Raw genomic sequence first — 13,297 nt, 5'->3', positions numbered from 1 at the left:
CATGTTTCTGTTAAGAAGAGAGCTTCGAGGTCATAATTTTCCAGTAGTTGATAGATTTCTGTGGAGTGCTTGGGAAGGGATCTGCAGTTAATTAGGGCCTTGCGTATTGGGATGGGGGAAGAGTTTTTAGGTATAGTGGGGGTGAATCTGTACGGGCAGTGGGAGCATCGATTAAGGGGGTGGTCCCCGGGTACGCTATGTAGGCATGAGTCATGTGCCTTTTTATTAAGGCGTAGTAGGACGTCCCTTTCGTAACTCCGTGCCTGGTCGAAGGTTGTAGTTGTAAGGCCTGGCTCTGTGCTCTGCCTAGCGCGGACGAGCGCAGACGAGCTTGCCTTAAGCGCGCCTTCGGCACGCCATCGTCGCGCCCGCTGCGCTCGTCCGCTGCGCTTCCTGTACTGACACATGATTTATGGAAGGTGTTCAGGGCGTTGGAGGGGTGGGCGTGGCCAACAGGGGTGGGCGTGTCCCGTGGCTCCTTGAGGCCGGTGATGGCGGCGTGAGAGCGATTTCTGCCCCTAACAGCGTTCAGATCGGCTGTTGGGGAATGCAAAGTGAGTGCTGGGGGGTCGGTGCAGAATGCTTAAAAACAAGTTATACACAGGTTTTAAAAAGAAATTACAATTTCTGTGGGCAGCGTGACTCCCGGCTTTTCGCCTCAGGAGGTTCAAAGTACAATGTTTGTACAACTATTGAAACTTATATGAAACTGGTAAATAAAGTTTAAAACAAAAAAAAGTGTGTAAACATTTTTTTTCATAACCTGAACCTGAAAAAGGTAGAGGATAGAAAGGAGCCTTAATATAAAATTTCAGGGTGAGCTGACCACCTCTTTCAAACTTCAGGTTTATAAGTAAGGAAAAGGCTTTACAAAGAAGCATATCTCATCTGGTCAATAGACCAGACCTCATGTTTGACAGTACCACATTCAATCAAGACTTATGTTGGCTGAGTGACACTAGGTTCCATTCATAAAAGCTCAAATCCGGCAAGAAAAAGAAGGTATAGGGATGCCCTGTGTATGACTGGAACAAAAGGAAGGAATCCAGGACAGCGTAAAGCTAGTCTGCTCGGGTCATCCAAAAAGCCAGGTCCTGGGCTCTTCCTTAATGCTTGCAGTGTGGGACTTTGTCTGTTGCTGAGGGGGATGCTCCCGTTCTGGCTCTGTGGATGAGGGGGATATCGGCCAAGGCCAGGTCAGTGGACGGGAGGCTTCAATTGGGGCCTTGGAAGGAGATTCTTTTGTTGAGGTATTGGGGTCTGGTGTTGTGGAGGGCTTTGTAGGCATGTGTGAGCAGCTTGAAGGTCACTCTTTTTCGGACTGGGAGCCAGTGGAGGTCTCATAGGTGCTGGGTGATGTGGTCCTTTCATGGGATCCTGAGGATGAGTCTGGAAGCGGCGTTCTGGACGGTCTGGAGTTTGTTGAGTAGAGATTTGTTGATTCCGGTTTAGAGAATGTTCCTGTAGTCCAGCCTGCTGGTGATGAGAGCGTGGGTGACAGTCTTCCTGGAGTTAGTGGGGGGGGGGCAGGTCCATTTGAAGGTCTTGCGGAGTGTGCAGAGGGTGTTGAAGCATGTGGTGGATACGGCGTTGATCTGTCGGTTCATAGTGAGGGAGGAGTCAAGTATGATGCTGAGGTTGTGGGCGTGGTCCATGGGTGTGGGACGGTTGCCGAGGGCTAGGGGCCACCAGTTGTCATCCCACGAGTAGAGGAGGGTGGATCCAAGGGTGAGGACTTCAGTTTTCTCCGAGTTGAGCTACAGGCAGCTGCTTCTCATTCAGGTTGAGATGTCCTACATTCCTTCCTGGAAGTTGCGCCTGGTGGTGTTGGGTTCCTTGGTGAGGGAGAGGATGAGCTGGGTGTCGCTGGCGTAGGATACTATGCTGAATCCGTGTTTTCTGGCGATGGTTGTGAGTGGGGCCATGTAGATGTTGAAGAGTGTGGGGCTGATGGAGGATCCTTGGGGTACTCCGCATCTGATCTCTGTTGGTTCGGACAGAAAGGGTGGGAGTCTAATTCTTTGAGTATTGGCCAGCCTGGAAGGAGCAGATCCAGTCTAGGGTGGTTCCCTGCATGATGGGGTCATGGAGCCTGGCAACTAGTGTGTGGTGAAAGACGGTGTTGAGGGCTGCTGAGAGGTCTAGCAGAATGAGGGCTACAGTATGGCTTTGGTAGAGGAGTGTGTGACAGCTAGGAGGGCAGTCTCGATTCTGTGGTTGCTTTGAAAGCCAGGTTGAGATGTGTAGAGGATGGCGTTGGATTCTATGAAGTTTGTTAGCTGGATGTTGACGATCCTCTCCGTGATTTTGGCGGCAAAGGGGAGGAGGAAGATGGGCCTGTAGTTCTTGAGATGGTCGGGTATGCAAAGGGTTTCTTGAGGAGGGGGTTGACTTCCGTACAGAAAACCAAAGTATTAAAGAAACCTCTAGATTGCGGAGAAACCGGAGAGTTCCATCAGTTCAGTTTCTATTGCAAATTAAGCAGGAGGGGAGAGCACTATTATGAAGAAAGCACATGTGGGACAGCTGGCTGACATTAGTGAGATCAGAAGCTACAAGACTTCAGAAGACACTGATTACCACTTCATAGAGTCTGGGCCAATTACCAGACGGGATGAGCTGAAATGACTGATACTTATGTGTGGGAGGAAACTAAGAGTAGGATCACTAAAATGGATTTTTGGAGCCAGGGGGCTTAACCTTACTCTCGCTAACAAAAATGTTCCATCTGTTATTCTGACTCCTCAAATATATGGTACGGTTTTACATGAGTCAGGGATTCGTGCTATCCCAGGTAAATTAGAAGTCAGGGCAGACTGTTTAGTTTTCACCCAATGATGGTTGTCTCATTTCCTTGGATGGTGCACATCTACTTGTCTTTCATACTGGCGAACTCTGAAGTTCAAGAATATAACTATTACCATCCTTCAGATAAAGGTTAGAGGAGATAAGACAGTGGATAATTTCAGCAGCAGGATAGGGACAGGGAACATACGAGAGAGAGTCATGCAGGTTAGGTTAATAATTAAAGGTTACAAAGTCTTCTCCAACTCTAAGCTCTATGCAACTCCCAAAATATACCTTCAAAGGCCCTCATGATGTGCTCACAAGGAGAAACATTGTCAAGCATTCGGGCTCTCAACCACACCATAAACATTTCCTGATAAAAGATAATGAAACCTCTAAAATCATTAAGGCTACTTGCAAGGGAGAAAGAAGGCAACAAAAGTCATGCGGTAGAGGACAAAGGTAATCAATTGAGAAAGTGGGCAAAATGCACATTTCCAACAACTGAAGCATCAAGTGGGGGTGGGGGATGGATGCCATCGATTGGGTTCCTGGATATTATGGGCCCAGCCCAGGTGGGAATGGGATAAAATTCACCTCTACCTTCGTCAGAACAAGGACGAGAGCAATATTCCCATCATAAGGAGGAGCAAGGTGCAGCTAGTAAATCGTTATTTAATGAGGCAATCACAAATATATTATAACACACTGCTTCTGTGGGACCTCTCATGAATGAATGACAGGGAGAAAAAGGAAAGTTTACTTATACTAGGACAGAATACTCGTAGGTGGGAATCTTTAGTGCAAGAAGCTGGTACTATGAAAGTGTAGTTGAAAATTTACATACTGTGCCAACATGAGACTTTGATGTAATTGTTCTGGGAGTAGGACTGTTAGGTACTCTGATATTTGGTATCCTGCTGGTGTCCTCACCAGCAATGTGGCTTCACATTGGCTTTATAACATACCATTGCCATATGTAAGAGCTTAACATCAGTTACTAAATACAGAGGGCCTCTGGTTTTCTCAAAAGGCACACATATGATTAATGTGAAGGTTACATCTCCTGAATATAAGTAAAAGAAAAAATGTCGCCCAATCAAAACTGTTGCAAACTCAACTCAATTTGATTATGAGCCCTGATGTACCTGAGATGTTTACCAACAGGGGTCACTGACTCATTTAAAAGGCAATTCTGTCCCAAGTGAAATGAACGACTTGTGAGATGAGTGTGAGGTGTCCCCCACTTCGTAGGGAGAGAATTAATTTCAAGAGGTGGCTTTATTAAATTCAATGCATTCCCTAAACTTATGGCCTCTAAATGGCTTAAAGGCACTTGATTTATCTGTGTGTTGCACTCATTATTCTAATTTCTGTAATGTAGTGTTAAATGATATCTTTCTACCATCACATTGTTTCAATATTGTCAATAATTTGAAATCCCCACCATGACAGCCTTCAGCAATTAATCCCACTAGCACCTGAGATTTGAGAATTGGAATTATTATGAAAGATGCAAGTTAAAACAGAATAAAATAGCAACATAATCTGCCAAAATAATTGAGATATGGCAAGGACATTATCTGTGAAATTTGTTTATGAAACATCTTAGGCGGACAACTGTTGGCAGACATAGTACAACTTGACAGCTTAAAATTGAAAAATAAAGGTATAATTAGGAGACTTGTATGGTATCCAAAATGGTTCCCATACAGAGTAGTGGCTGTGATAAAAACCAACCAAGAAAACTTTAAAAGAGCCACAATTGAAACAAATCCATACTGCCTGCAGTTAAGATGTCAAAGAAAATTCTGGATGTTTCATAACAATCTGGAAATAGGTTGTTATACTTCTCATTGGAATGGTGTCGCAAATGAAAACTGGATTGTCACATTGCGGCCCTTTATATTTACAATTCAGAGGTGTAGTTCATGGCTCCACCTAGCTCACCTACCGACTTACATACCTCAAACTGGTTCAAGTGGATAGAGGATGACATGCAGATGGGCCTCCTCTCTGATCATCTTTCAGCGTAATGCAGAATACTGCCTTGCCCTGTCCACTGTAAAGACATGCAATTCAGACCAACATGCTCCCTGATCCATGGAAGGGGTTGATTACTCATCCTATACTGAAAGAAGTACAGCTCTACACTACTTGAGGTCCATTGATTGATTGGTGTATCGGCAACCATGTTGCTAAAGGATGTAGAGAAATAGGCTCCTGAAATTCATCGAATAGCATTTTTTCAAAACACCTACCAACCAAACTGCGAAAGATCTAACAATATGATTGGCCAGCCTTTGCGCATTTAGGAATATATTCGAGTAAAGAACAACATACAGCTAAATAGAGGTTTTTGGATTTACAGCTATACAGAAATTTCTGGGCTTTCAGGGCTGCTTTTGATGGGGATTGACAGGCTTGTACACAGAGGAAAATTATTGGACTAGGGTATCTACTCTTCTGAAAGATATACATAGCCCTGACAAAGTATTTTGGGTCCAAGTTCCATTAGGTCATAACTGCACCCTTTCTAACAAAAATATAAACTAAAGACCCAATCAAGATTTGCAGCAGGAGTGGATATTAGCATCCTTGCGCACACACTCAAAAAGTGTAAGCAGCCTGTCTGCTCCATAGTCCTCCGTGCCAGACAGTTTGACAACTGCACTACTATACTAACAAAAATTACCCAACAGTAGCTGGCATCAAACTGTCTGGCGTAGTGGAGTCAAAGGCTGTGCTCACATCAGAGTCACGATCTGCTCACCACAAATAATTTTTTATTTTTTTAAAAAGACTCATCAAAAGAGACCATGAAAGAGGTGGTCAAAAAGAAAATGAGGGCGGGAAGAAGAGAGAATGGGTATGACAGAGTTATCACCACTGGTCAAATGCAGGAGTACAGAGTGAGTCAGCATAAGTCCTGCAGTGAAATAGCCGCAAATAATTTATATCAATCAACTAAGACTAAGTAAAAGATATCGTACATGCAAAGAGACCCACAATTATCAATAAATTCCAGGCATCATGAACAATGGGACTAAGGCCAACAACTTTGGTATTGTATGCTGTCTCCACAAGGTTCCACCACCTTCTGGTTATACATTTATATCAGACTAGCTTACCTGTCGCATGTTGCTGCAATCTCAGGAGAAAGGAAATTCAAAGAAACTCGTTATGATAACATTCAATTTACATTGTGTCATTGTTAATGAAACTTATTTATTTTATTTTTGAAAACATTTCTAAGTGTGGCTTGAGTAATGCGTCCTCGATAGGCTTCCAATCTTGATTCTGGTTGCTCTCCTGTTTCATTCGAGCGGTCTTGAGCAGTGTGTAATTGATAGTTTTCCAATCTTGATTCTCGTTGCTCTCCTGTTTCATTCGAGCGGGCTTGAGCAGTGCGTAAATGATCTGCTTCCAATCGTGATTCTCGGTGCTCGTTCGTTTGAGAATTACGGGCTTGAGCAGTTTATTCGAACAGCTTCTAATCTTGCTTCCCGTTGCTCGTCTGTTTCTGAAGCTCGTAATGCCTTTTTCTTTCGTGCTTCTGATGTAGATTGACCAATTGATTTCCGTTTGGGGGTCATAACTGTCGACGATGCTCGCAAATTCGCAGTCTATTTCAGTATTTGAAAGATAATGAGGGCCCTTGGGTGCTGATTTAAAAAACATAAAATTTGACAGAAACCTTCACAGGAGTGTACTCAACAACTTCCCAAAGTTTCATGGCGATCAGATGAATGGTGTAGTAATGCATAAAGGACAAACAGACAGACAGACACACTTTCGTTTATATATATATATATATATATATAGATTTATGACTTTTCTATGCCCTTTTAAATACAGGTCCCTTGGTTCTCTAAATATCTAACTGCACTGGTTGAACACTGAATTTATTGTGTATTATTTACCCTATCAAATCTTAAGGTAAGCTTGAAGCATCAGGGGTTTAACAGAGGAATTCAATTAGATGCAATAGTAGTGTTAATCTTGGGACATTAGTAGGCAAAAACAATATCCAGAGAGGATATCACCTAATAAATGTGGACTATCCCATGACCCTATCAAAAGTTCTCATTTAAAACAAGGACAAATCTTTATTAGAACTGGCCTTCAGAGCAAAAAGTAATGATGTGAAACCTTGCTATCACTTTAGGCCACTCATCATTGAGAGAGTAACCCTATGTGGAATTATTGATAATTTGCAAAAAAGCAAATCAAACACCCCAAAAAAGGAACATAGCAGCTTGCCAGCTGGAAACAAACCAGCACATTGTGGAAGGGAAGATCATGTATATTGGAAGAAAATGGCATAACTATTGAAGACTATCATTTGTACTCAAACGTCTACGTCTATTTGTGTCTTCCACGAAAACCTGGTTTTGCAAGGCCTACAGTGTTTATTTAAGGTAGCTTGATAATCACATTCAGAAAGGTGGAAATAACAAAATGTTTACTGGTAAAAAGATCCTTACCTGATCGAAAAGCACTCTGTTTACAAACAAAGTATTGTCAGGCTTAGCAAGCTGGCGTGCAAGGAAAGTGAAAAGACATCCCACTTGGGATGGAGTAAAATCAGAATTCTCCACCATGACCTACAAAATTGAACATGATTTGGTTAGTGGGTGCAATTACACTCTGTTATAAATAGTATAATAAGAAAGGTAACTACACTGCATATACATTTTATTTCTAGGAGAACATAGGTCCTCATTACGATGGTGAACAGACTTGTTTCGGTTTGGGACTGGCCATCTAGGAGGCGGCCTCCCCACAATCCGAATTACGATGTGACTGCCACCACAGTGGTAGCATCACCTATATTTTGCATTGTGACGGGGATGCGGTAAGCAGCCCCCTTCGCAATACAAAATATAGGGTGCAGACACATCCCTGCACTACATGGCAGGCACCATGTGGTACCTGCCACATGGTGCAGGGATATTTAGGGGGCGGGGTACATGTCCCTGCACATGGGAATTTAGTGGGGACCACTACAGGCCCTCAGATCTGTTTCCGCCAAGTGTTTCACGGCAGATTGAACACTGCAGTACGACTGGAGGAAAGGGATATCATAATCCCTACAGCGGTGCCTGGCAGACACCGCTGCAATTCAGTGCTGTGAATTTGGTTCGGCGGATGGTCGGATTTGATACGCCCATCTGGACCATGGTGTTAGGAAAGATGCGGGGGAAATTGCACTGCGATGGCGGAGGGACCGCCACAACAGCCTGTAAGTAGTGGTCCCTCTGCCATCGTAATGAGGCCCATAGTGCCGAAATAGCTTACACTCAAAGTACAAGAACAGACATTGTACGTATTTTCAAGGGCATGTACATAATTACCTGTTGATATGGGGACACGCTTTTCTACAATAACACTTACTTGTCTTTATATGTGATCATCTAAGACATTGTTACATTTGGTGCCGACTGGACAAATAGTTCATAAGTTATAATAGTTTCCCAAATGCCAATATAATGAGTTACAAAAGGATATATTTATGTTTATGTGACTCCAAATTTGATGAATGGATGGTCACCAAAGCCAAAAAGAGCAACTGTCCTTTGGTCACTTGTTAGCTTACTGAAAATTCACTCCATTTTTGACATATAAGGCAAAACAGGAAATTCTAGAGCCCATGTCCATGTCAAAGTATGCATATTTTTTAAAAGGTTTGCAACCATTAGACAGCATGCCTGCACAGAATTTAAAGGAAACAACAACTGGGGTTGGCATGGGTATAAGCCATGTCTTGGAGGTCCTGAATGTCCCGCCTATGAACGCATACTTCATGTGACTGGTAAATATAGTTTTAAGTTTGCACACTAGGGCCCCCATTAGGATGGCGGGCGGACGTTGCCCGCCCGCCCGCCATCCTCACGGTACAAGGGACCACCCGCCATAAGGGCGGGGGTCCTGTGGAGGCTATTAGGATGCTCCTGCCACAGTGGCGGGTGCATCCCGTATTCTTAACATTGTGGCGGGCAGTGCTGAAAGCACCGCCCGCCACAATGCTAAGAATACATCTTTTGTGCATTTCAAAGCACAATGGGACAGGCACCGTGCGGTGCCTGCCACTTTGTTCTTTGAAAGTGAGGGGGGTACCATAGGTACCCCCCATGTGCACCCCCAAAGCCCCCCGGAGTCCATGGGGGCCCGCAATGGGCCCCCAAAGCAGACTCTGCATGCCTTTGGCATCCAAAACAGCACATTGTAATATAACTGGCAGGGTGTCACACAGACACCGCCACCATATTGCAGCCTTTTCCGCCACGGTCGCAAAGCGGCAGACTGTCTTTCCGTCCGCCGTGGACCCCCCCAGCCATTCTAATATGGTGGGGGGTCATTTCTGCAGGGATGGTGGGCGGATCGGCCCCGCCAGGCCGGCAGAGGCTACCGCCGGCCTGGCTGGGGCGATCCGCCTGCCATCCTAATGGACCCCCAGGTATTTTAATCACTTTAGATGTTCAAGATAGATAGACATATAACTCATACAACCAATACACAGAACACATCCAATGTTGAAATGGGGAAAGCACACTCTTTTCAAAATGACATATCCTTTGACATAGAGAACACCTCAATGAGACACAGAGTTTTCCATTGCACCAAACCACCTTACAACATATATGGTGTTTGCGAGCAAGGGTCAAACAACACAAAGGAGGGACACACTACGAAGTCTGCATAGACTAAGCCCAAATCTTTGAAAACAAAATAACATATCCACTGTTGTCCGCACACAATGCTTCACTGGGACATACAATGTTTTAATGTGCACCAAACCACTCTGCATTATTTTTCGTGCTTTCAACCAACTGATAAAGATCACTCATAATGTACATAGCTCCCCATCTCCCTCTGCCCCCCCCCCCCGAGGTCAGTGTGGACAAAACCTAAGCCTTAAAGGACAGTAATCACACCTGACACACTCAACACTGCACTAGGATATATGGGGTCTCATTTCACTTTGTAACTTTTCAGCATTTTTGGAATTCACGAACAGTAAACATAAAACACAAACAAATAAGAGACATACAACCACAACAAATAACTGGCAAAGACAGAACTGAAATGGGTGTGAGCGAAGCATGACCACATGTCCATTTACACACACAACACCTCAGAGTGACATGAAATTCAACTGCACAGCTGTTGGTTGCACTGGATAGAACTCTCCAGTCTGGTCCACATTATGTGTAGTTGCAACCACAGAAGCTGCATCAAACACAGAAGGTCCGGCAACCTACCCTTCCTTCACTGTATAGTATGGCTGAAACAACATAGCTACCACCTCCCCTAGTATAGCTACTTATCCCACTACTTTACACAAATACTGAAACACAACAAATGGTCATCCAATAATGGAACTGTATTTATCGCTTCAAAGTTGTTGTGCATAAGTGAAAGTTACCACATCACCACCTACATTGCAAATGGCTTATTCTGACAGTTGATGCACCATATTTATAAAATGTATGTTATTTTCCTATAGCGCCACTTAATCAGTTGGTATTAGAGCTCTTCACATGTAGCATTTACTGGTTAAACATGATGAATTTACCACAACTACATTTGAAAATCCATTAAACATGGAAATCAGAAAGGAGGGCTGGGGTAGGTGTAAGGTAGAAATAGGGGACCTGCTGAATGAGCACTAATATAACATCTGCTAGTGTAACATACTATATCTTCCAAGCCTGCAAATTGGAGGAGTTGTAACTTATATAAAATGTCTTGCAAGATTTTGGTTTCCGGAGGTGGAGTAACTTATCATGAAAGTTCTTAGTTAATCTATTTTGTGAATAGGTAGGCCTTGAGTTTTTTCCTAAAGCTAAGGATGTTAGGTGCTTTTCTTAAACCGCTTGGGAGGGTGTTCCAAATTGCGCACGTGGGTCTGGGAATGATTGTCTTTGACCATGTGCTATTTGGAATTTAGTAGGTTATTGCTGTGGGATACTCTTATGACACCATAGATTTTCAGATGATAGGATAGATAAGTATGCCTGCCTAGGTAGAGTGCTCTGTATGATGTTTGAATTATTTATGAGTTGACAAAGAGGTTCAAAGAATGGTTCAAAATGACAAGTGACAGTATGGAACCTAGTTGGAACTCAACAATAAATGTATGTATTTTAGATCTGCATGTTCCTAATTTTATTAGATTGAAGAAGCCAAACAGAAAACACTTGAACCAACTAAGTACTTCCTGTTTTAGTAGCAATCTGTTATCTTGTGAATTTATTAGTTTCATAATCAATTATTTTTGTCTATCAGAATTATAAGACGTGTATCTCCATTGTCAAGAACTTGCAGAATATCATTCAAGACGTTTACTGTACTATGCCATGCTTTAAATCCTGATTTTGTAGGTGATAGAAGAGAGTTACCATCGGTAATAATGACCATAATGTGAAATAGGACTAAACCCAGGAGTCCTGGCAGCCTCTTTGCCCAACTGCGATGAGACCCTTAACTACTTCAGGTACAGCACCTTGATCCGCAGTCACAAAATGGATGGATTCATCTTCCTTGGCACTCCTGTTTCCAGTAGCAGACTGTCGCTGCAGCTCCATCATAGAGAAACGCATACATAGAATCTAACATAATCCTTCTGCAGTGTAGCTGATCCTGATCAATGCAATTACTAAATAGCGATAACTTCTAAAGTAATGTTTTGTCCCCTATTTAAATATCTAATATGTTGTTAAAGTGACAACACTTCAAATCAAGGCATATACACATCCTAACACTAATCATAAATTGACCCAGTCCTGAAGGCAATAAATTAATGTAGAACTGTAAACAGCTATAGTTTGTCAACTGATCCTTCTAATCATACCTCTAATTATAGAGATTATTGCTCTGTTTCAGTCTGTTGCCATAAATAAAAATAGCCCATCTCTGATAAACAAATAACCAAACAACACAGTACAGACATCCACTAGAAGGACAACATTTGAAAAAGAGTGTGAATAGCTAGATGACACCTCACGGGCGCACCACCAATGGGACCCCTGGTTGGTACTCACCAGGATGGCCCTGTTCTCATCATCGGTGTCAAATAGCTTAACGTAAACGTGTCCAAAAACCCAAAGTAAAGAGAAAGACAGTGAATGGTGCAGTGTACGCAAAACATATATGTGACAAGGACTAACAACGTTCAACATATAACACACAAGATACTGCGCAACAAGATATAACTACCTTTTTATTTAGATTTTCTTGTTGCTTACAGTAAACATGTAATATAAAAAGAAGGGTACGAATACTACCTATCGATTCGTACTCAACCCACAGCCGACATGTTTCATTGCCTTAGGTCTTTTATCAGGCAATTTCTTCAGGGCCAACGAAAATTAGGGTGCCACTGCCAGCGGTACTGTGCTTTAAATGCTGTAAATCAAAAAAAAAAAAAAAAAAAAAAAAAAAAAGAGGAAGAACACATATATATATATATATATATATATATATATATATATATATATATATATATATATGTAAAAGACTGCCGGTAGCTTTACTGCGTAGTTAACACTACATTGTATCCATGCATTGCACCCAGTAATAGACAATAATGCTGGTTACCTGGGGGGCACCTTTAGCTTTCATACCGTTACCAATATGGCTATATAAAATCCTGGACCCACTTCCAACCGGTAAGTATGGTCTTGCCTCCCTTCTATTTTCATCTGACGGGAAACAAAGAGAGGAAGGCACCGTACGGGCGCACGTTAAAAACGGCCATTCTAGTCTCACCGTGTCAAAATTATATGGTCCGGGAACAGCGCGTTTACCAGTGGAGGAACTTCAATCCGCGTCTTCTCGGCACCGGAGCGCCGAGTGTCTGAAGCGCGGTCTATTTACCTTTTCAGCATCAATGCTGCTTGGCTCTGATTGAACCGAGCTGTCACGTGTGCAGATCGCCTCTGATTGGTCCCACAGATCACGTGGCTATTCTAGCCAACGAGTGCGGGCTTCTACTAATATTTACACTTCGTATTTTATTTACATGTTATCAATAATCGCATTTTCTAAGTCGGAAAGAGCATGATTAAAGTCAAACATCCTCCTAACGACAAAAGGCATATATAACACGTGACGGGGATTCAATAGAATAAGGTGGGCGCCATCTTGAGACGGTGCTGCTTTACATAGTAAAATTTCATATTTACAATTACAATGTTTCCATGAGGAACAGCTATAAACCCTCAGGTCAAATATGAAGTGAGTATCTAGGGTAATAGTTTACGGGAAACACCTTGCAATATATAGAATAATGAGAATGGATAGTTTCAATATTTACAACATTTACAATATGATAAGTGTGTCATCGGACTTTAGAGTGTTGAGCCAAGGAACAACTATATCATCGTAACTTATTCCATTCCAGCAATTCATTTAGTCCTTGCTGTTCGCTAGATTCCTGGTATATCCAGGGTGCCTCTTTAGTTGCCAGGCGCTTTTCCATAGACTGTGCCTCGCCCACCACTCT

General features: G+C 42.8%; 1 protein-coding gene across 1 annotated transcript in view; it reads right to left on the bottom strand.

The window, feature by feature from the left end:
* Nucleotides 1-13,297, bottom strand: part of VPS8 (VPS8 subunit of CORVET complex) — a 1,704,823-nt gene that overhangs the window by 938,555 nt on the left and 752,971 nt on the right. The window contains exon 28 of the mRNA XM_086955430.1: nt 7,275-7,394. Coding sequence (XP_086811556.1) covers nt 7,275-7,394 — 120 coding nt within the window. The remainder of the gene's footprint in view (nt 1-7,274; nt 7,395-13,297) is intronic.

Source organism: Lissotriton vulgaris, chromosome 2_1 (assembly GCF_964263255.1).
Source record: "Lissotriton vulgaris chromosome 2_1, aLisVul1.2, whole genome shotgun sequence".
NCBI lineage: Eukaryota > Metazoa > Chordata > Amphibia > Caudata > Salamandridae > Lissotriton > Lissotriton vulgaris.
The sequence above is the reverse complement of the archived record's forward strand: the minus strand, read 5'-3'. Positions and strand labels throughout refer to the sequence as shown.